Source organism: Hemiscyllium ocellatum, chromosome 27 (assembly GCF_020745735.1).
Source record: "Hemiscyllium ocellatum isolate sHemOce1 chromosome 27, sHemOce1.pat.X.cur, whole genome shotgun sequence".
NCBI lineage: Eukaryota > Metazoa > Chordata > Chondrichthyes > Orectolobiformes > Hemiscylliidae > Hemiscyllium > Hemiscyllium ocellatum.
In genome coordinates, this window is record NC_083427.1 from 2,937,174 (window position 1) to 2,961,049 (window position 23,876).

Consider the following 23,876-nt stretch of genomic DNA (forward strand, 5'->3'; position numbering starts at 1 on the left):
AATTACACCGGCACCACTCCCCACCTCTTCCTCCGCTACATTGATGACTGCAGTGGCGCCACCTAGTGATCCCGCGAGGAAGTTGAGCAATTCATCAACTTCACCAACACATTCCACCCCCACCTTTAATTTACATGGACCATCTCTGACACCTCCCTCCCCTTCCTGGACCTCTCCATCTCCATTAATGACGACGGACTTGACACTAACACTTTTTACAAACCCACCAACTCCCACAGCTACCTGGATTACATCTCTCCCCACCCTTCCTACCTGCTGCAAAAATGCCATCCTGTATTCCCAATTACTCCGCCTCCACCTTTTCTGCTTCTCAGGAGTACCGGTTCCACCACAGAACACACCAGATGGCCTCCTTATTTAGAGACCACAATTTGCCTTCCCATGTGGCTAAAGATGCCCTCAAACGCATCTCGTCCCACACCTCTGCCCTCAAACCCCACCCCTTCAACCATAACAAGGATAGAACCCCCTTGGACCTCACCATCCACCCCACCAACCTTTGCATAAACCACATCATCCAACAACATTTCTGCCACTTCCAACCGGACCCCACCACCAGGGATATATTTCCCTCTCCACCCCTTTCCACTTTCTGCAAAGGCTGTACCCTCCGTATCTACCTGGTCAGGTCCTCATCCCTCAACAATCCACCCTCCCATCCTGGCAGCTTCCCCTGCCACCATAGGAATTGCAAACCCTGTGCCCATACCTCCTCCCTCACCTCCATCCAAGGCCCCAAAGGAGCCTTCCACATCCATCAAAGTTTTACCTCACATCCACCAATACCATTTATTGTATCCATTGCTCCCGATCCTAGCAGAGCGCTTTCGGGAACATCTGTGGGACACCTGCACCAATCAACCCCACGCCCTGTGGCCCAACATTTCAACTCCCCTCCCACTCAACCAAGGACATGCAGGTCCTGGGCCTCCTCCATCGCCACCCCTCACACTCGACACCCTATAGGAAGAATGCCTCATCTTCCACCTCAGAACACTTCAAACCCAGGGCATCAATGTGGACTTCACCAGTTTCTTCATTTCCCGTTCCCCCACCTCACCCCAGTTCCAACCTTCCAGCTCAGCACTGTCCCCCATGACCTGTCTTACTTGTCTATCTTCCTTTCCACCTATCCACTCCACCTTCCTCTCTAACCTATCACCCCCATTCACCTATTGTACTCTATGCTATCTTCTCCCCCCCCCCCATTTATTTCTCCACCCTGCCTCTATTCCTGATGAAGGGCTTTTGCCCAAAACGTCGATTTTCCTGTACTTTTCCAGCACCACGCTCATGTAGACTCTGGTTTCCAGCATCTGCAGTCCTTATTTTTACCCGGACCAACAGCTGCGGGTCGGTCCTCCGCCCATACCCGCCCCTTTATTCACTCGCATTGGCTGGAGGACCAACCGCCGTAGATTAGTCCTCCAGCCCCGCCCCTCGTTTGCCCCCACCTTCCGCTTGATTGGAGGACGAACTGAAGAACAGTTTGATCTTCCAGCTCCGACCCTCATTCATTCCCATTGGTTGGAGGATTAGTCTCTCTCGATTGGTCCTTCGCCCCCCCTCAAGAATATCCAATTGGCACCCCGCCCCCGGCCGCTTTCAACCAACCCGGATTCCTGAGCATAGGGCTCACGGGTTGCAGTGTGAATGTTCTTACCTCTGAGCCAGGAGGTTAGAGTTCAAATTCCACCTGATCCAGAGATGTGTAATTCCATCCCTGAACAGGTTGATATTAATTTGATAGGGTTCGTGTGGAGCAAGACGAGTCCCATTTTGGGGGAATATAGCAAATGCTGGAGATCACAGCGAGTCAGACAGACCCCATGAAGTTGAAGAGATTATGCTGTTGTACGTGGCACAGGTCTGGCCTATTCCCAGAACCTGCGCCGCTGCAGTCACCCGGGCCATCTTCCAGTTCATATGGAGTTCAAAGATGGACCGGGTCCGAAGGGACTCACTGTACAAAGATCTGGGCAACGGGGGAAGAAATACACCCAATGCCACCCTCACCCTGATGGCCACCTTTGTGTGTGGCTGCATCAAGCTGTGCGTGGATCCCCGGTACGCAAACACCAAGTGTCACTACGTACTGAGGTTCTACCTGTCCCCGGTGTTGCGAAGGATGGGCTTGGCCTCGCTGCCGTGGAACGCTCCGAGTAGTTGGACCGTTCCGTACCACCTGTCCTTCGTGGAGAAATTTTTGAAGAAAAATACCTTTGACTACAAGTCCATCAGGAAGTGGTCAGCACGTAGCATCCTTGAGACCCTTCGGGAAAAGGAGAGGGCGGATCCTGTCGAGTGGTTCCCTGAGCAGACTGTCAAAGCAATTTGGCAGAATGCCTCATTGCCAGAACTTTCCAACAAGCACCAAGACATGTCTTGGCTGGTGGTGAGAAGGGCTCTGCCTGTGAGATCATTTATGCACGCCCGGACTCTCAGCCCGCACGCTGCCCTCAAAGCGGCTGCGGGGGGGAAGAGACTGTCACACACCTCCTTCTGGAATGTGCCTATGCAGAGGAAGTCTAGAGAGGAATGCAGTGGTATTTGTCGAGGTTCGTCCCGAGCAGCGCCGTGACGCGGGACTCCGTGCTCTACGGCCTGTTCCCCGGGACGCACACCGAGACGAACATCAACTGCGCCTGGAGGATCATCAACTCAGTGAAGGACGCTCTCTGGGTGGTCCGAAACCTGTTGATCTTCCAGCTGAAGGAGTTGACCCCGACTGAGTGTTGCAGACTGGCACATTCCAAGGTCCAGGACTACGTGTTGAGGGACGCGCTGAAGCCTGGGGCAGCTGCCGCCAAGGCGCGGTTGGGAAAGACCACCGTTTAACATCTGCCTGTCTAAAGAAGATCAGGGGGCCCTGCAGTCATTTGGGCTCGGCTGACGCCTCAGCTCAATATGTGAGTGAGAAATGCACAGATCTGTATGTAATAATGAAAATTCTGAGCTGTGTATGTAAATGTTGACATATGTATGGCATTACCAAATGTACAGTGTATCAAATATTTTATGAATATTTTATGAATAAAGTATATTTTTGAAATAAAAAAAAATCAAGTTGAAGAGATTATGCTCGAAACATCGACTGGCTGCTCCTTGGATGCTGCCTGACCTGCTGTGGTTTTCCAGCACCGCATCTATCGACTCAGCAGCCATGAAGTGTCATATTATATCCAAAATGTTAGCTTGCTCTGTCTCTCAATGGATGCTGTCTGACCCATTGTGTTCTCCAGCATTTGTTGTTTTCAGTACAGATTCCAGCATATGCAGTAATTTGCTGCTATTGAACACCAAGATTTGGACAAGCTTTCAGAGTGCTACTCCTTCGTCAGGTAACTGGTGAGGCAGGATCATAGGACACAGTATTTATAGTAAAAGATCCAAGTGTCTTACCACTTTACACTCACAAGCATCCACATACACACTCTCTCACAAACACTCACACCTCTCCCCACTCACTAACCCACACGCACACATACATAAAAGTTTGTGAGGTGAATTTGTCCTTGCAGAATTACATTTTATTTTACTCAAAAACTGCATGAATCCATGTAAGATTCCGTAAATCCCTTTTTTAGAAATAGAATCAGTCTGAACGTTGAGGTACAGACATTTCAACCTCACACCTTCAATGCATTATCTGAGCTGAGTGTTGTTAAAGTTCACTTGAGAATGTAAATTTAAAAAGTTCTGGGATAACATACGGAAGAAATTAAATCAACAAAATATTTGTTTTAAAAAATGAAAGACTTAACAAACAATCCAGGTTATAGATAAGATTCTCTGCGATGTGTAAACAAGCTGTTTAGCCCAACCCCACCCTCAAAGAGTTACCCACCCAGACCCATTTCCTTACATTTACCCCTAACAAGGGCACCCAACACTATGGGCAGTTTAGCATAACCAAGTCACCTGATGTGCACATCTTTGTGAAAAGAAACCCACACAGGTACGGGGAGAATGTGCAAACTCCACATGGATAGTGGCTCAAAGCAGGAATTGAACCCAGATCGCTGGCTCTGTGAGGCAGCAGTGTTAACCACTGAGCCACGGTGGTTTTTCCCAACACATCATTTCAGTTGCATCACAGTGTAAACTTGCGCCATAAATTCTGTTGTATTCCACAACCACCTGATGAAGGAGCAGCACTCCGAAAGCTAGTGCTTCCAAATAAACCTGTTGGACTATAACATGGTGTTGCATGGTTCTTAATTGATGTATTGAACAAAGAATCGTTCCAAAAGCTTGTACTTGCCAATAAACCTGTTGGGACTATAACCTGGTTTAGATCAGAGTGGTGCTGGAAAAGCACAGCAAGTCAGGCAGCATCCCTGGAGCAGGAAAATCGACATTTCGGGAAAAAAAAAGCCCTTCATCACGAATAGCCTGACCTGCTGTGCTTTTCCAGCAGCACTCTGATCTAAACTCTGGTTTCCAGCATCTACAGTCCTCACTTTTTCCTGGACTGTAACCTGGTGTTGTGTGATTTTTAACTTGGTCCACCCCATTGTCAAGACTTGAGGTCGGGTGTACAGAATAGGCAGCCCCCGCCTCTCATTCGCACCCATTGGTTGGGCACAATGAAATATTGTCCCGCCTCTCATGTCCTACTGGCCGGGCCCGCCATCAATCACCCCGGGCATTGTGACGTTGCGCAGCTGCCTTGCCCAGCAGGGAGCAGGGAGGTAGGTCAGTGTGAGTGACATTGGTTAGACGAGGGAAGAGAGCGATTGTTATTCTCCTTATCCCCATTCTGCAAGTAGGAGCTCAAGAACTGAACACAGCAAGCGTGGGAGAAAGCTGTGAGTGCAGAAATTGTGCAATGGGTTTGGACATCAGCCAGTCGTAAAAGTGAGTGTTAGGGGTGTGGATTTACCTCCCCCTTTTTGTTGAGGGAGAGAGGGGGAAAAAAAAAGACGATCCATGCAAACTGGAATGATCTGTTCGGAATTTCTACTTTGCATTGGCCACGAAGGGTTATTGTGTGTTCTGCTTTTCCCAAAAGGGATAATTTCCGTCCTGCAGGATTCTGGTTCGCTGACGTCGTTTATAAAGGATATTGGCAATCTTTATCCATTCTGGCCGACATGTGATCCCAGACTCCAGGAATGTAGTCGACTCTTAACTGCCCTCTGGGTAATTAGGGATGGGCAATAAATACAGCCCAAGTTAGTGAAGCTCACATCCTGTGAATGAATTTTTTTTAAAAAATGGATTCAATGGACTCGTTCTGTAATGTATCCACTCTTTGATTCAGTAAATTTACCGACAGGAGACCTATAACAAACCTCATAACAACATCTGACAATAACTCGATTCTTCAGGACCTGAATATAGAATGAGAAATGTTTGTTGAGAACATTTCAAACATCGTTGTGACTGGAAAAGCACTGAGTCGCACACACGAGTGAGGATATTCCATTGCTGTAATGATGGTAGCACTGTAACTAGATGTACAGCCTGAGGAAGCCTTGCACTGTTCTCATTGTGGAGAATCTGCATGCATGTTCTGTGCGTATACAAGGCTTCAACTGATCGTCCAGCCAAGGGCACCCACATCATGGAGAAACCATATAAGTGTGGGGATTGTGGGAAGGGATTTAATTACCCCTCTCAGTTAGAATACCATCGACGCAGTCACGTTGGAGCAGGCATCATGGAGAAACCGTGGAAATGTGCAGATTGTGGTAAGGCATTCAATTTTCCTTGCCTGCTGGAAATTCATTGTCGCAGTCACACTGGGGAGAAGCCATTCATTTGTTCCATATGTGGGAAGGGATTCACTAAGTCAACCAATTTGCTGAGACACCAGCGAAATCATTCGGACGCGAAGCCTTTCAGTTGCACTTATTGTGGAAAGAGTTTTGGACAGTCCTCGAACCTCACTGCACACCAGCGCATTCACACTGGGGAGAGGCCGTTCACCTGTCCCGAGTGTGGGAAGGGATTCACTCAGTCAGCCAGCCTCATGTTGCATCAGAGAATTCACACCGAGGAAAAGCCATTCAGCTGCAGCTATTGTGCAAAGAGGTTCAGGCAGTCTTCTGACCTTGCTGCGCACCAGCGGGTTCACACTGGGGAGAAACCGTACACCTGCTCTGTGTGTGGGAAGGGATTCACCCATTCGTCTGGCCTTTGGTCACACCAGCGGGTTCACACTGACGAGAAGATGTTTGTTTGCACTTCCTGTGGAAAGAGGTTCAGGCACTCTTCTGGCCTCACGGCACATCAGCGCACTCACACTGGGGAGAGGCCATTCACCTGCTTCCTGTGTGGGAAGAGATTCACTCAGTTATCTCACCTGCTGGCACACCAGCGCGTACACACCGGGGAGAAGCCGTTCATCTGCCCAGAGTGTGGTAAAGGATTCGCTCAGTCCGCCCATCTGCTAACACACCAAAGAGTTCACACTTGAGAGAAGCCGTTCACTTGCCCCGTGTGTGGGAAGGAATTCACTCAGTCACGATATCTGCTAAGACACCAGCGAGTCCACAAGTGACTACAGGTTTTGGACTCTGCTGTTATTCCTGCTGTAATCACATCTGCGATTGAAATTCTGATGGTTTTGTTTCTGTTAATATTAACAATCCCCATAACTGACTAGAATTCTGGATGTGTCACCAAATTTCAGTGTCTCCTTTTGAAAGGACTACCTGTGATCTTCCCTCTTGATACAAGAAGTCTCACCAGGAACTAGTTTATAATAAAACCATGAACTTTCACTTCAATCCTAAATTGATCCTTGGTGCAAAGTTTGTGATCCAGTGACTGAAAGGTTCCATGGACCAATATCTCCGGTGACAAAGTGCTGATTAGTCCTTGCTGCCAAATCTGACTGACTGGCATATTCTTCACAATCCCAACTCCTTGTGAAACTAAATTATTGAGGCATGTAAGATAGTAAACGATTTCCCAGCTAGGCCAATCAAGGTTTCATCAGTCAAACTCGATAGTTAGGAAGTTGTGGAGTTCAATCACTTCTGATGCAGCAGCAACATTTGGTAAATGTGGGATGTCCATCAAAGACTGGTTTGAGAGCTACTCAGATGAAATTTGTCACTGAAGCAAAAGGCAAAGCTGACCTAATGCTCAGCAGCTATTCTACTGCACCCATTTGAAAGTAACCAGGATGATTGTGGAAGAAACGGGGGGGTTCTGTGCAAAGAATCACTGGATTCTTTGTTCTGTGTCAACAAATCAAAACTGTATGTGACAGTGGAAATTATGTGATATATCTTTTGGGATCAAGAGGATACTTCAATTATCACCAAAATTGTCCCCTGAAATTGACAGATCTTGATGAAATCACAGAAGGATACAGACATCTTGCAGGTTTGACCATGAGTGTAAACTGTACTCCTGTGAGATGGCCATCTCTCAAACGCTGTCAAAGCCTTTGCAGCTTTCAGTCATGGTTCATTTGGATGAGAAACCTTCGCTGCTTGAGCTGGAGAAAGGCCATTGATTTGCTGAGCAAACAGAACGGTTCTCCGTGGCGAGGATGGCATTTGAAACTTCAAGCACAGGACGTCCCACCTGTTGTTGCACATTCACGATCTCATCCTCCTGTGCTGGTACACAGGACCTGTTCCATAGGATACAACAAAAGGCTGTTACAAAATATACAAAAGCAGACTGAGTATATCGAGGAGCAGAGTGCAGTTTCTGTGCTCCCAACTCGACAGCGGACCCAGTCATCTCCATGTACCAGATCCAAGAGAAGTGCCCAATTGGCACTTAAGCTTGCACACTGCCTGGCTTCTGTGCAGAAACAAATGAAATGTAAGAATCAATGAGTGAAAGCAGACATTTTTGGATGAAGTACAACTTACTTTTATAGTTGCAAAAGGCCCTGAGGAGTTTGATTCCCAAAAGATGGCTTTCAACTTGAAGTTCACAGACTGGAGTTAGCGCCACCTCCTTTTGCAAGTTTTGGTGTAAGAAGGTTGCAGTTTGTGTTAAACATGGGAAAGTCATCTTTTTTAGTTATATTTCCCTTCATTCTTATTATAGCCCTTTTAGAAAGGCACTTGAGGAAAGAACAAAAGGGTAACTTTGGAGAAAAGCTGAAGAAAAGTACCAAAAGGATTGGAGAGACAAAGTTTCTCAAAAAGGTATTTGCAACATCTTTGAGCTGAAAGGAAAGTTATGCAAATTGATACAGTTATGCATGTTTCTCAATGGTTGCCTGTCCTTTTGCAAAGATGGTTTCCGATGAGAGTGAAGCGACAGTTTGAATGACAGACTCCTAAAGGTTTAGTTTCGTTATCTTTCAAGACAAAGCGCTTCGGAACAGCAGAGATGGGTATTTTCTCCAAAGTGATTGCATGTATGTCTGTGATCGACAAAGGCTAGATTCGTATGGACCAGAAGAGGCCCTTTGACCATCGATTCTGTACTGCCATAACCATGCTAAATCTGTACTTGTCCCACTTTCCTGCACTAGGCCACAACCTTTGAATGTTATGACACTTCAAGTGCTCATCCAAGTACTTTTTAAAAACTGTGAGGTGACCCAGCTCAACTGTCCTTGAGTTGCACCAGGCAGTGCATTCCACCACCCTCTGCATGGAAAAAGTGTTTTTCACAAATCCCTCTCTACATCTTTCTGACACCTTAAAACACATTATTGACCCTTCAACTGCTGTCCACCCCATCCCATAGTCTTATACATCATAGTCAGGCTTCCTGCCTCAGCTCTGACAAAAGCAACCTTACCCTGTGCAGCTAAAATTTCTCCGTGTTAGGCAACATCCTGGTAAACTTCCTCTGCACTGACTGCTCTCCAGTGTAATCGCATCCAAACAACCATGTTTAGTATTAGATTACTTACAGTGTGGAAACAGGCCCTTAGGCCCAACAAGTCCACACTGACTCACCGAAGCGCAACCCACCCATACCCATACATTTACCCCTTACCTAACACTACGGGCAATTTAGCATGGCCAATTCACCTGGCCCGCACATCTTTAGACTGTGGGAGGAAACCGGAGCACCTGGAGGAAACCCACGCAGACACGGGAAGAACGTGCAAACTCCACACAATCAGTCGCCTGAGTCGGGAATTGAACCTGGGTCTCAGGCACTGTGAGGCAGCAGTGCTAACCACTGTGCCACCGTGCCGCCCACGGGGACCAGAACTGCACACGGTACTCCAGCTGTGTCTTTGCCAAAATCCTGTACAGTTCCAACTTGACCTCAATGCTCTCGTGATATATGTTGTGAGTGATAAAGATGAGCATATTGTATGCTGCCTGAACTACCCTGTAAACCTACCCTACGACCCTCGGGGATTTGTGGACAAGCTCCCAATATCCCGGTGTTCCTCTCCGCTTCCACGTTTCTGACCATCCATTGAGTACTATTTGGTACAAATACTAAATTGTCCAGTAAATTTCCTCCGGCAACCTTGAGGATGGTAACTAAAGGGATGCCCCATTTGAAAACAAAAGCTAAAGGGAATTGCACCAGTAATTGGTGTATTCACAGGAATTTATCAATCCAGTATCTGTGTACATTCTGTCCAAATTCAGGAGAGTGTAGCTGAGATTCACCTGAATATGTCTGTATCTTCACCTCTAAACTTTTTAAGAAGCTGAATTTAATCACCTGTCCACCATCAGATCCTGACATGGGGAGATTAGCAAAGCTCTTCAGACAGATATTTCCTTGATGTTTTGATAAGACCACCCAAAAGTCCAAGAGTGGCTTGAATCAGATGGTAAATAGAGCATGACTTATGTACACGTGGGTGTGGTGTTATAGAGTCATACAGTACAGCAACAGAACCCTCGTCCACGCCAACCAGACATCCGAATTTGACCTAGTTGCATTTGCCAGCATTTGGCCCATATCCCTCCAAACCTCCCCGTTCATATCCTCCTAGACGCCCTTTAAGTGATGTAATTGAACTGCCCTACTCCCTCTGGCAATTTGTTCTGTACATGCACCACTCCCTATGTGAAGAAGTTACCCCTTATGACCCCTTTAAATCATTCCCCTCTTATCTTAAACCTATGCCTTTCAGGGAGGAAACATCTTAACACTTCATCCTACCCATGTCCGTCATGATTTTATAAACCTTTATAAGGACATCCCTCAGTCTCCACAGGAGGAAAAAGCCTCAGCATATTCAGCCGCACCTTATAACTGAAACCCTCCAGTCCTGGCAATTTATTCTGCACCCTCTCAAGTTTAACAACATACTTTGTACAGAAGGACAATCAGTATTGTTTGCCACGTTGTAGAAGTGGCCTCACCAACGTCGTGCAGCTGCAACATGACATTCCAACTTCTACAAGCAATTAGATGTGATTCCATGATAAACGTGTACTGAGGTCTGCTTGTTCAGGAAAAGGGGAACAGGCTTTGTGCTTCTTTTTCTGTGGAATTACAAACAAAGGGCAACGGTTTCATGAGGAATGCATCGAACGTAGTTCGGTGGAAGATCCTAGACAAAGCCTGGAATGAGTAGATTGCCTTATTTGGAAAGGCCAGACAGTTTAGGCCGGTATTCTGTGGAGTTTAAAAAAGTCAGAGGTGACTTAACTGATGCATATTAGATCCACAGGAGACTTAACCAGGTGAAGGTCGAATCTGGAAAATGGGTTATCATTTAAAAATAAGGTGTCACCCATTTGAAACCAAGGTGCGGAAACATTTTTGTCTCTTAGAGAATTCCAAGTTTTTAGAGGAACAAAATTCCAACAACTTGTAATTCTCTGAGAGACAAAAATGTTTACTCATTTTTGTTTTAAATGGGTGACGCCTTATTTTTAAATGGTAACCCATTTTCTAGATGCGACCTTCACTTGGTTAAGTCTCCTGTGGATCTAATATGCATCAATTAAGTCACCTCTGACTTTTTTAAACTCCACAGAATACCGGCCTAAACTGTCTGGCCTTTCCAAATAAGGCAATCTACTCATTGCAGGCTTTGTCTAGTAACTTCCACCGAACTACTTTCGATGCATTATCTTTGGTAACTAGTACTGTGGACAGTACTCCAGATGCAGTCTTACCAGTGCCTTGTATACTGAAACATAACCTCCCTACTCTTGCATTCAATTCTCAACATACAACAACATTCTATTAGCTTTCCTTGTAACCTGTTCTACCTTCATTCTAATCTTCTGTGATTAACGCATTGGGAAATCCAGACCTCTCCACTTCTCAGACCTCTGCAACCTCTCACCAATTTAGATAGTAAGCTTCTTTATTATTCTTTCTTCCAACATGAACAATTTCACATGTTCCCATATTGTACTCCATTTGAAAAATACTTCGCCCATTCAGGCAACCTGCCTAGATCTCTTTGTAAGCTCCTTATGTCCTCTTACAGAGTTGTAGAGCTGTACAGCTTGGACAGATTTGGTCCAACTCATCCATGCTGACCAGATATCCTAAATTAACCTAGTCCCATTTGCCAACATTTGGCCCATATCCCTCTAAATCCTTCCTATTCACATACCCATCAAAATTACTTTTAAATGTTGTTATTAGATCAGCCTCCACCACTTCTTTTGGCAGCTCATTCCATATGTCCACCACCCTCTATGTGAAAAAGTTGCCTCTTAGGTCCCTTTTAAAACTTTCTCCTCTCACCTTAAACCTATGCCCTCCCATTCCGGACTTCTTCACACCAGAGCAAAGACCTTAGCTATTCACCGTATCCTTGCCCCTCATGACTCTTCAAAACTTCCTTTTCTATCTCTCTTTCTGTCTTAGCAAGGCACCCAGACATGCTCAGCTGCTTGAAAACAAATCAGCACTGACTAATGTGGACAGTAGATTGAGAACCCAGTTTTTGCCAAGGTCACCTACTTCACAGAGAAAACTAGCATTAGGACGATACCAGTCTGCGGAATTCTATCAGAGGGAGTTCCATTAAAATAAAAAAGGTATAGACTCAGTCTAGTCTTCTGCATTCGCTGCTCACAACGTGCTGTCCTCTACATTAAGGAAATGAGGCATGGACTGGGTGAACACTTCACAGAGCACCTAGGCCCTGTCCACAAAAGAGACTGAACTTCCACTTGCCTGCCTTTTCAGCAGACTACCTTGTTCCCTGGTCAACATCTCGCTCTCAGGCTTGCTGCAGCGCTCCAGCGAAGCTCAGCGCAAGCTGGAGGAACAGCACCTCATTTTCCACTTGGGGACCCCACAGCCTTCCGGACTGGATATCAAATTCAACAATTTGAGAGCTTGAGGCAACTTCTTCCATGTTCTTACCCCTTCGGGCCTTGTTATCACATGGTCTGCTATTATACAGTACCCATTAATGGCCATTCATTCTCGAACGCTGACCATTATCTGCTCTTTTGTCTGTCCAACCATTCTTCTCTCCCTTTGGGTTCTAGCTCCACTCCCAAACCCTCCTCTCATCATATCCTCTGCAAAAAAAAACCCAACTTTTTCTGCGATACCATCCGTCCTGAAGAAGGGTCATTGGACCCGAAATGTTAACTCTGATTTCTCTCCACAGAGTCTGCCAGACCTGCTAAGATTTTCCAGCAATTTCTGGTTTTGTTACAGACTCTTGAGTTTGGGAAATACTCACCAGGTGGATGCAGCTGAATAGGGAGAATATTTAAAGTCCTTGTGTGAACTTCTATTTGAACCAAGTGTATTTGTGACCAACCAATAATTTAGAGTAGCGTGAGTTGAACTGAAATTGGAAGGGGTGAATCTACATTGATATATTTTCATGTGTGACTTGAAATGATTTAGCAGTTCTTCATGGTGCCTGCTCAGGGGTTTGCGTTGCTGTTTCTGAGCATTTTAGAAGCTTTCGTGTGTTTTCATTGGTTTGTAACCAAGAAATGACATAAAACAGACTCCTGGTCTAGAAATAGTCGGGATAGCCAGAAGTCAGTTGTGAGAAGTCAATAAGAATGTTCTAGAATCCACTTGGAATACTGTGAGCGGAGTTGGGCACTCCACCTTAGAATATATTGGCCTTGGAAGGAGTACAGTGTAGGTTTACAAGAATGATGTCTGGATTGCAGAAATTACATTATGAGGAGAGATTACATAAATTAGGCCTGTTTTCTCTAGACTTCAGAAGGTTCGGGGTGATCTGATTGAATTCTTCATTGATGGTAACAGGAAAAGACAGAGTACATATAGATAAACTGTTTCCTCTGGGGAATCTAGAAACCTCTAATTCACTACCACAGAAGGCTATGGAAGCCAGATCATTGAGTATATTTAAGACGGAGATAGGTGAGTTCTTAATTGTCAAGGTGATCAAGGGTTCCAGGGAGAAAGTGGGAGAATGGGGTTGAGAAACTGATCAGCCATGATCGAATGGCAGAGCTGACTTGATGGGCTTCATGGCCTAATTTCTGCTCCTATGTCTTATGATCTGATGGGGACGTAGTCTGAGAACTAGGGCCAGACTGTTGTGGAGTGACATTAGGGAGTATATCTGGACACAAAAGGTGGTAGATGTTCGGAACTCTCAGTGGCAGTGGTTGTAGGAACGGTTGTTAATTTAAAATCTAAATTTTTTTTTAAGCAAAGGTATTCAGAAATAAGGCCAAACCAAGGTGTACGGAGTGGATCTCATTGAATAGCAGAACAGGATTGAGAGCCTGAATAGCCGACCCCTGTTCTTATGTTCTTTTCAAGATGAGGTTTTGGTAAGAAATGACACATCTCTTGGTTAAAAAATCTTCAAAAATTTAATGAATGTGAAGAAATAGCTTCCATCCTCCCATAAAGATTAGATTCCCTACAGTGTGGAAACAGGCCCAACAAGTCCACACCAGCCCTCCGAACAGTAACCCACCCAGACCCATTTCCCTCTGACTAATGCACCTAACACCACAGGCAAAATAGCATGGCCAATCTACCTGACCTGCACATCTTTGTGATGGTGAGAAGAAGCCAGAGCACCCGGAGGAAACCCACACAGACACAGGGAGAACGTGCAAACTCCACACAGACAGTCGCCTGAGGCTGGAATTGAACTTGGGACCCTGGTGCTGTGAGGCAGCAGTGCTAACCACCTAGCCACCGTGCCAGCAGCTTTATGGCTGATACATGCAGGGCAGGCCTGTTCTCTCTGCCTAAACTCCAGATCATACCAGCTAACCTTTTAGAGGAGACTTGTCACCACCAGTTACAGACAAGCACTCACCTGTTTGCCCTCTGAGACGAATAGGCCATTGTGTTGATATAGTAGCTACAAGGAGACTTGTACTTGGAGGGAAGGGCATAGCTCAAAGCCCTCCTGGTAGATAGACATGCCGAATTCAGAAGAAATGTCTTTACCAGAGAGTGGTGAGAAAGTTGAACTCATTATCATGGGGAGTGATTAGATGAGAAAATATTGATATATTTAGGGAGTCCCAGACAAACAAAGCTGGTGAAGGGAGTTTCGAAGAATAGTCATCATTGACTCAAAACATTATCTCTGTTTCTCTCTCCACAAATGCTACCAGACCTTCTGAGTTTCTCCAGCATCCTGCGTTTGTTTCAGACTTCCAGCATCAGTGGTAACCTGCCATTATTTGGGTGCAGGGAATAGAGGGTTATGATGATAGAGTTGGATTTGGGGGAAAAAATGAAAGGAGGTTGGTTTGGAATACTAACACCAACAGTAGTCTATAATGTTTGTGTCAAAAGCCCTGTTTCTGTGTCTTGTATCCTGTCTAAATACACTCCTTCAGGATTTAGCTCTAGCCTTGACATTCTGTCACCTATTTCTAAACTCTTTTAACTAGAGGAAATAATGTGTATGTATCCCATGTTTCCATAATTGTACTGAATGCTGCTGTTACTGCCACTGTTAGTAACATCCAAAACTGAACCTCGTTCATTCCGACTTTTGAGGTTTATTCCTACTGATGTGAATAATGTCCGTAACAAACGGAAGTAGCTGGAGAAACTCAGCAGGTCTGATAACATCTGTGATGAGAAAGCAGAGTCACCATTTCAGGTCCAGTGGACTTACTTCAGAATGTTCTGAAGGAGGGTCACTGGACCTGAAATGTTGACTCTGCTCTTTCTCTCCATAGATACTACCAGACCTGCTGAGTTTCTCCCAGCTACTTCTGTTTTTGTTTCAGATTTCCAGCAGTTCTGTTTTTTCTTTAATAATCCCTGTGACTGGGTTGTAATTTCCCATCCTGTGTCTCTTAACTAAGTCAACTTTGTTTCAAACACAGTCTGTCAAGTCCTTGGGTTTCCCAAGTTAAGAGGAGGTTAACTAATGTCCCAGTTGCCAACTGCCCCATTTTAAGATCTTTTCTCCTTGTTAATTCTAGATTACTTTTGTTACTCTCATGAACAACTTCTGACATCCCATACCTCCCCAAATAGCCTTTCATTCCGTCTTGGAATCCAGAGCAGCTTTTGGTATTAAGCAGAAGCTGGAAATAATAACCTATACTGTTTCAAGTTTGGCTAATTTTGTCTTGGATTATTTGCTTAAATTTTTCCCAGCGCTGATGGGGTGCTGACGCTGCCTGAGTAAGTGGTGGAGGCTGATACAATTACGACATTTAAAAGGCATCTGGATGGAAATATGAATAGGACGGATTTAGAGGGATATGGGCCAAATGGGACTAGGTCAGATTGGGATGTCTGGTCAGTGCAATAAGTTGGGTCTGTTTCTATGCTGTATGACTCTATGATTCTAATTGTTGCAATTTTTAACAGGGCTGTCACACTTAAAATCTGCAGATGTTTTGGCTCCTATATAAAGAGGGTGAGAAGATTGTGACTACAGCCCCTTCCAGTTCCATATGAAGAATGCTGTTATTGAACACGTTAGAGATGGGGAAACGTGTTGTTTTTGCAGATATAGAAAAAGCATACAGAAAAGGGGTACAGCAAGAGAACTATTGACTCTGCAGGTATTTAGGGAAGAGTATCTCCACTTTTCAGTGTATAATTGTGGTTAATTAAATACTAACGTTGGGTGTGTAATTATTATAGCAAAGAAGTTCTTTCTAAAAATTATGTTTTCAGCAAAAAGCTGAGATAACCGAAATGCTCGGTCTGTACAAAATGAGACAAGTTATTGAAATGTTCAAGGATGGAATGTACCAACAGAATTGATACAAAATGTTAAGCCAGATCTGGATGTACTGTCGTCAAAATAATGTGTGTGTCAGCACGTACAGAGAGGAACGTTGCCAACCTGGGGAAGGGGGAAGTAATAAAGGTGGAGCGCAGCTGGGCAGTGGTCTGGTACAGTAAGAGAATTTGGGTAATTAGGAGTCTGGAGAGGTGACCTCACGCAGCTCAAAAGTATAACTGTGTAGTAGTTTGAATAATCATCATTTCAATTGCTTTCTGCAATTGGGGTCCTTTCTTGCAAGATCGTAAAATAAATTCTCTTGTTTCCAGCTTTAGCGGTCTGGTATAATTTTATTGAGTTTGCTTCTTACAGATTTGAGGGCTCATCCTGTCCCAGCACTGATGTGATGCTGACGCTGCCAGAGTAAGTGGTGGAGGCTGATACAATTACGACATTTAAAAGGCATCTGGATGGAAATATGATTAGGACGGATTTAGAGGGATATGGGCCAAATTCTCGCAAATGGGACTAGGTCAGATTGGGATGTCTGGTCAGTGCAATGAGTTGGGTCTGTTTCTATGCTATATGACTCTATGATTCTAATTGCTGCAATTTTTATCAGGGCTGTCAGGCTTAAAACCTGCAGATGTTTTGGCTCCTATATAAAAAGGGTGAGAAGATTATGACTACAGCCCCTGCCAGCTACACATGAAGAATGCTGTTATTGAACAGCAGACCTTCAATGTTTAACTGGAGGGCCAGCCTCAAGAATGGCCTCATGTTTCTTCCTGTTTCCTGTCTCTATGGGGGGTTGGGGCAATTATTGAGAAATAATGGGGTATTATGATGTCATAGAGTCCTAGAGATGTACAGCACGGAAACAGACCCTTTGGTCCAACCCGTCCATGCCGACCAGATATCCCAACCCAATCTAGTCCCACTTGGCAGCACTCCCCCAGTCCTGCTGCAATTATTGAGAAATAATGGGGTATTATGATGTCCCCCAGTCCTGCTGCGTTTATGTCACACAGACTGTTCAATAACAGCAGAGTCTTCATGTTGGAAACCAGTTTATTCAAGACAGCAGCAGACGCATCGGTGATAGATCTGTCAAAGAAATTAATGAAAACACAATGATACAGCAACTGAATAACTGACAAGCGATGTAAGTTATGAAGTTAACAATGTCTGCAACATCAGTCGGTATAGGGCACTCAAAGTCCTAGGACATTGGAATAGCAATGAAATAATTTAGGGAAGTAATGCACTGCAGTCAAAACAGCCTTGTACTATTTCTTCTTGTCACCTTCCTTAGAATTCACTATATCAACTGGACCATTGACAAGGGGGAATAGCACATTGTGTAATTCCAAGAAAAGGTTGTGATTATCCAGAGATTTGATCCTGTTTGAAATTATCTTCCAAGTTTTAAATTTAACCTGGGCACAATGGACCATTTGATGTTAAGATTATGCTATCGCTTTAGATGTTGTTTGGTATAGATTTAATGATAAAGGGCAGATATGGATGCTCAAAATTATTCTACTCTCTGGACATTAATATTTATTGAATTTCTTGAACTTATAAGGATCAACACTGTATCTTCAGTATTAGTTAGTTTTGTTGATGTTGACCACCTTTGTAGGACAGAAAATGTCCACGTGGGTTTCTATAGGTATTGTATGTGTGAGAAAGGGGGGCATATGTCATAGGGATGTACAGCATGGAAACAGACCCTTCGGTCCAACCCGTCCGTACCGATCAGATATCCCAACCCAATCTAGTCCCACCTGCCAGCGCCTGGCCCATATCCCTCCAAACCCTTCCTATTCATATACCCATCCAAATGCCTCTGAAATGTTGCAATTGTACCAGCCTCCACCACATCCTCTAGCAGCTCATTCATATGTGTGAGGAAAGAATGTATGTGTGGGTGTGGGAGAAAGAGAGGGGATATTTTTGGTTGTCCTTATGTGCGAGAGCTACTTCTGTAAGAAATAGGAACTCACAAAGTTTTGTAGCTCAAGTCACCATCACCAGCAGCTTAGAAACCCACAGCAACCACCACCAAGAAGGACAAGGGCTACAGGTACCTGGGAACACTACCTCCTATAAGTTCTCTCGAAGTCAAGTGCCATTCTATCTTGAAAACCCATTGCTATTCCTTCGGTGTTGTTAGGTCAAATCCTTGAACATTCTCCGTGACAAGCTCTGTCGGTGTCCCAGCACCCCATAGACTGCAGCCGTTTAAGAAGCTGTCGACACTGGGGCAATTAGGGATGGGCAGTAAATGTTTGGCCCAGCCTTAGACACCCAAATACTGTGAAATATTTTAAAAGTCGGCCACTTGACCATTGACCATGCTGTATCCTTCAATAAGATCGTGACTGATTTGATTACTTAACATTCCTGCCTTTTGTCAATAACACACCATCAGTGTTCATCTAGAATATATGTGTCCCTCTTTTTTTTTCTCACATTGCGTGGTCAGTCTTCAGAACTGTCTTCTTAAAGAGGTGGGGAAAGCAGTGATGGATAGATTTTGTGAATATGTTTAAGGCAGTGGTGAATAGATTTTTGGTAAGCTTGTATGTGAAAACTAATCGGGGTGGGGTGGGGCGGGGGGGAGATTGTGGATTTGAAGTTACACTCAAATCAGCAGTGATTTGTTGAGTGGCTGGGCAGACTGAATACGCACAGTCCTGTTCATATGTTTCTTATTCACACCACACATTCATTGCCTCAGATTGGCTTTGCGATAAGTTGCTCCTTTCCAGCCTGTATTATACTGAATGATGAGTTGGAGGAGTCGACGTTGGACTGGAGTGGACAAAGTTAAAAATCACAACATCAGGTTAAACTCCAACAGGTTTAGCTGGAAGCACTAGCTTTCGAGGCATTGCTTCTTCATCAGACGGTTGTGAAGCAGGATTGTGAGACACAGAATTTATAGCAAAAGGTTACGGTCATACAGTGATACATTGTACAAACCAGATTGTTAAGTTTCTCATCTTTCAGAACCGAAACCAGCAAATCCATTCTAAAAGATGAAAGACTTAACAATCTAGGTTTGCTCAACGTATCACTGAAATGTTTTGCTATAAATTCTGTGTCTTATAGTCCTGCTTCACAACCACCTGATGAAGGAGCAGCACTCCGAAAGCTAGTGCTTCCAAATAAACCTGTTGGACTATAACCTGGTATACTGAATGATGACAGGATTCACCTCTTCCCCCCAACATAAAGCAAACAAAAACTACGTTAGCTGAAGATCTGAATCAAAAACAAGTTGTTGGAGAAACTCTGAGTTAAGGTATGGACTCCAGCGAGCAGGGGGCCTGTTTTCTCTTTGCAGATGCTGCCAGGTTTGCTTTGGCTTCGCAGCAATTTTTATGCTTTTGCTAACTGCTCTGCAACCCTGATCCGCCCTCAGCGCGCCCCCTCGCCCCATTCATTCCTAATGTTTGGAGGACCATCCGAGCCCGCTTGGTCCTCCAGCCCCGCCCCTCATTCTCACCGATTGTTTGAGGACTCGCCTCCCCCTCCCCTGGTCCTCCAGCACCGCCCCCTCCCCCCCATTCATTCCTATTGTTTGGAGGACCAGCCTGTCCCGGTTGGTCATCCAGCCCCGCCCCACACAATTGTTCGGCGGACCCAGCCACAGCCAATTGCTCCTCTAGCCCCTCCCCCTCCCCACTCTCTCATTGGTCCAGGGCCACCGTCAATCTCGCAACGGCGATCCGGTGCATGCGCAAAGCAGGTCGGTAGTACGCGTGCCCGGGATGACGAGCGGGGCGCTTTGTGCTCCTCCTCCTCCTCTGCGACCGGGTTAGTCGCGGTCAAGTGGAGGGCGTCGTTTCTGCGCCTCGGGCGGTGGGGAAGGCCTTCTCGACACTCGGTGTCGGTCTCGAACCTCAATTTAAAGCAAGTTGCGGCGTTTCGGCCAGCGGGTGATGGTTGAAATGTTTCTCTCGGCAGCTGCGCTTTAGTCCGGCCCGCCATCTTTAACGGCAGGAGCACGCGGCGGCGCCTGAGGCCCCACCCCTCAGACCCCGGTCGAATGTTGGGGTGATCAGGCCCGTCATCAGTCTTCCAGCCCCGGCCCGCTCGTTCCGATTGGACGAGATCACATGTCAATCACTACAGAGTCATTGTGAGGTGAGCGTGCGCACTCCATCTCCACCTTCAAGTGGGCAATGCAGACTGGTACCTTGGATATTGTCCAGGCAGCATCCCAGGAGCAGGAGAATTGAAGTTTCGGGCAAAAGCAACTCATCAGGATCCATCGGATGCATCAAGTTGACTAGATTAGATTAGACTTACAGTGTGGAAACAGGCCCTTCGGCCCAACAAGTCCACACCGACCCGCCGAAGCGCAACCCACCCATACCCCTACATTTACCCCTTACCTAACACTACGGGCAATTTAGCTTGGCCAATTCACCTGACCCGCACATCTTTGGACTGTGGGAGGAAACCGGAGCACCCGGAGGAAACCCACGCAGACACAGGGAGAACGTGCAAACTCCACACAGTCAGTCACCTGAGTCGGGAATTGAACCCAGGTCTACAGGCGCTGTGAGGCAGCAGTGCTAACCACTGTGCCACCGTGCCGCCCAGGAGAGTCAGGAGAGTTTCTGTTCCTGGACTGACAGTAATAACTCATGTTTGTAAGGTATAGGAGCAAGACCAGGGCGATAAGCCCATTGGGTCGGCTGTGCCTTTCGATCCTGGGTGAGGTTTTCCTTGCTCTCCATTTTCCTGCCCTTTCCCCATAATCCTTCAATGCCTTACCAATTAAAAATCTGTCTAACCCCCTCTTACTTTGACACAATGTCCCAGCATCCCACCGCACCTTCATAGAATTCCTACAGTGTGGAAACAGGCCATTTGGCAAAAAAACCCCACTTCGACCGTCCGAAGAGTAATCCACGCAGACCCATTTCCCGATCTTATCACTACGTTTCCCTTGAGTAATGCATCCAGTGTAAACATCCCTATGCACCATGGGCAACTTAGCATAGCCAATCCACCAAGCGTGCATGTTTTTGGACTGTGGGAAGAAACCCACGCGGATGGGGAAGAATGTGCAAACTCCACCAAGACAGTTGCTTGAGGCTGGAATTGAAATGGGTCCCTGACCCCTTTGGGATAGCAAATTCCACAGACTCACAACCTTTGGGAGAAGTGGTTTCCTCACCTTTCTTTAAATTTGCTATCCCTTATCCTAACATAATGACCTCTCATCCTGGAATGCTCCACAAAATGAAGCATCTGCTCTATTTTATGCCTTTTGTCATTTTGAATACCTCAATTGATCTCCCTCATTTTTCTAAATTCCAGGAAGTATTGGTTGAAACTGTTCAATTTCTTTTCAATATGTCAAACCCCTCCTCTCTGGGATTAATCTTGTCACAGTCATAGAGATGTACAGCATGGAAACATACCTTGCAGTCCAACCCGTCCATGCCGACTAGATATCCCAACCCAATCTAGTCCCACGAGCCCATATCACTCCAAACCCTTCCTATTCATACACCCATCCAAATGCCTTTTAAATGTTACAATTGTACCAGCCTCCACCACTTCTCTAGCAGCTCATTCCATACATGTACCACCCACTGTGTGATAAAGTTGCCCTTTAGGTCTCTTTTATATCTTTCCCCTCTCACCCTAAACCTATGCCCTCTAGTTCTGGACTGCCCGACCCCAGGGAAAAGACTTTGCCTATTTGCCCTATCCATGCCCCTCATAATTTTGTAAACCTCTATAAAGTCACCCCTCAGTCTCCGATGCTCCAGGGAAAACAGCCCCAGTCTGTTCAGCCTCTCCCTATAGCTCAAATCCTCCAACACTGGCAACATCCTTGTAAACCTTTTCTGAACCCTTTCAAGTTTCGCAACATCTTTCTGATAGGAAGGACACCAGAATTACATGCAATATTCCAACAATGGCCTAACCAATATCCTGTACAGCTGCAACATGACTTCTCAACTCCTTGTGAACCTGCCCTGAACTGCCTCTAATGCCCCTACATCTTTCCTCAAATAAGTGGTCCAAAACTGCAAACAATACCCCAGGTGCAGTCTCACTAATACCTTGTACAGTTGCAACAATATTTCCTTACCTTTATATTTTATTCCTTTAGCTGTAAAAGCCTATATGTCATTGGCTTTCTTTATTATCTGTACCTGCATGCTAGTTTTCTGTGACTCATGAACAAGGACAGCCAAATCCCTCTGCACCAGAGCACCTCAAATTCTCTCCCCATTGAGATAATAGATTGCCTTCCAATTTTTTTGACTAAAATACATGACTTCACACTTTGTCAATTTTAAACTCACATTTTGGTCTACTCTCGTAACCCATCTATATCTATTTCTAACATCTTTGGAATTTATTGTCCCACCTATTTTTCTGTCATCTGCAAATTTGGCTCTAGAGGTTTCTATCCCTGTATCCAATTCATCAATATAGATTGTAAATAGCTGGGGTCTAAGGACCAAACCGTGTGGTAAGCCACGAGTGACATTTTGCTATCCAGAAAAAAAACATTAATCCTGATACACTCTCCATCAGCCAGTCATCAATCCAAGCTCATAAATTAGCCTGAATCCCATTTGATCCAACCTTGTGAATACATCTTTTCTGTGGCACCTTATCAAATGAGGCATGGTTGCACAGTGGTTAGCACAGCTCCCTCACAGCGCCAGAGACCCAGGTTCAATTCCCGTCTCAGGCGACTGACTGTGTAGAATTTGCACATTTTCCCCATGTCTGCGTGGGTTTCCTCCGGGTGCTCCGGTTTCCTCCCACAATCCAAAAATGTGCAGGAATTGATCATGCTAAATTGCCCATTGTGTTAGGTGAAGGGCTAAATGTAGGGGAATGGGTCTGGGTGGGTTGTGCTTTGGCGGGTCATTGTGGACTTGTTGGGCTGAATGGCCTGTTCCCACACTGTAATTAAGTAAGTAATCTAATCAAAAATGCCTTCCAGAAATTCAGATGTATTATTTTCACTTTGCTTGTTACATCTTTGAAGAAATCTAGCAAATTAATCAAACGTGATTTGCCCTTCATAAACCGTGCTGATTCTAATGGAAAGTATTTTGACTTTCCAAATGACCTGATATTACTTCCTTAATAACTGATTCTAACACTTTCCCAACAACAGATTTAAATTAACTTCCCACATTTTGCCTGCTTCCCTTTTTGAATAAGAGTGTTACATTAGCATTTTTCCAATCCGCTGGAACCTTTCCCGTGTCCAGGAAATTTCGGAATACTGTAACCAATGGATCCACGATCTCCACCGTGCCTTCCTTTAATCCCTTGGGATATAGTCCATCCGACCCAGGGGATTTGTCTGCCCTCAATCCTAACAGTTTGCTGAGTATCTTTTCCCTATCGGCGTTGATTGTTCCCTTTCTGTTGCCTTGTCCATTCCAACAGAAATGGCACTATTGTCCTCCTCCATAAAAACTGAAGCAAGGTATTGATTTAACACCTCTGCCATTGCAGTATTCCTCACAATTAATTCTCTGGTTTCATCTTCCAAGGGACCAGCATTCACCTTGGGGACTCTCTTGCTTTTTTTATACCTATAGAAGCTTTTGCTATCCTTTTTTGGTGTTTTGTGCTAGTTTTCTTTTGTAATTTACCTTAACCTATTTTTGTTAATTTTTTACTATGCCTTTGTTTATGTTTGAAAGTTTCCCAATCTTCTGGCCTGTTATTGGCCTTTGCAATGTGGTATACCTTAGTTTTTGACTTTATATTGTTCTTGATCGCCTTGTTTGGCTGTGAATTCTTTTAC

At 45.2% G+C, this 23,876-nt stretch overlaps 1 protein-coding gene and 1 pseudogene across 1 annotated transcript in view; both read left to right on the plus strand.

The window, feature by feature from the left end:
- LOC132828624 (zinc finger protein 721-like) overlaps positions 1–23,876 on the plus strand; it is a 47,826-nt gene that overhangs the window by 15,907 nt on the left and 8,043 nt on the right. The window contains exon 3 of the mRNA XM_060845674.1: positions 5,524–6,444. Within this exon, the coding sequence (XP_060701657.1) occupies positions 5,524–6,444 (921 nt within the window). The remainder of the gene's footprint in view (positions 1–5,523; positions 6,445–23,876) is intronic.
- LOC132828625 (Ig heavy chain C region, membrane-bound form-like) overlaps positions 19,844–23,876 on the plus strand; it is a 136,250-nt pseudogene continuing 132,217 nt past the window's right edge.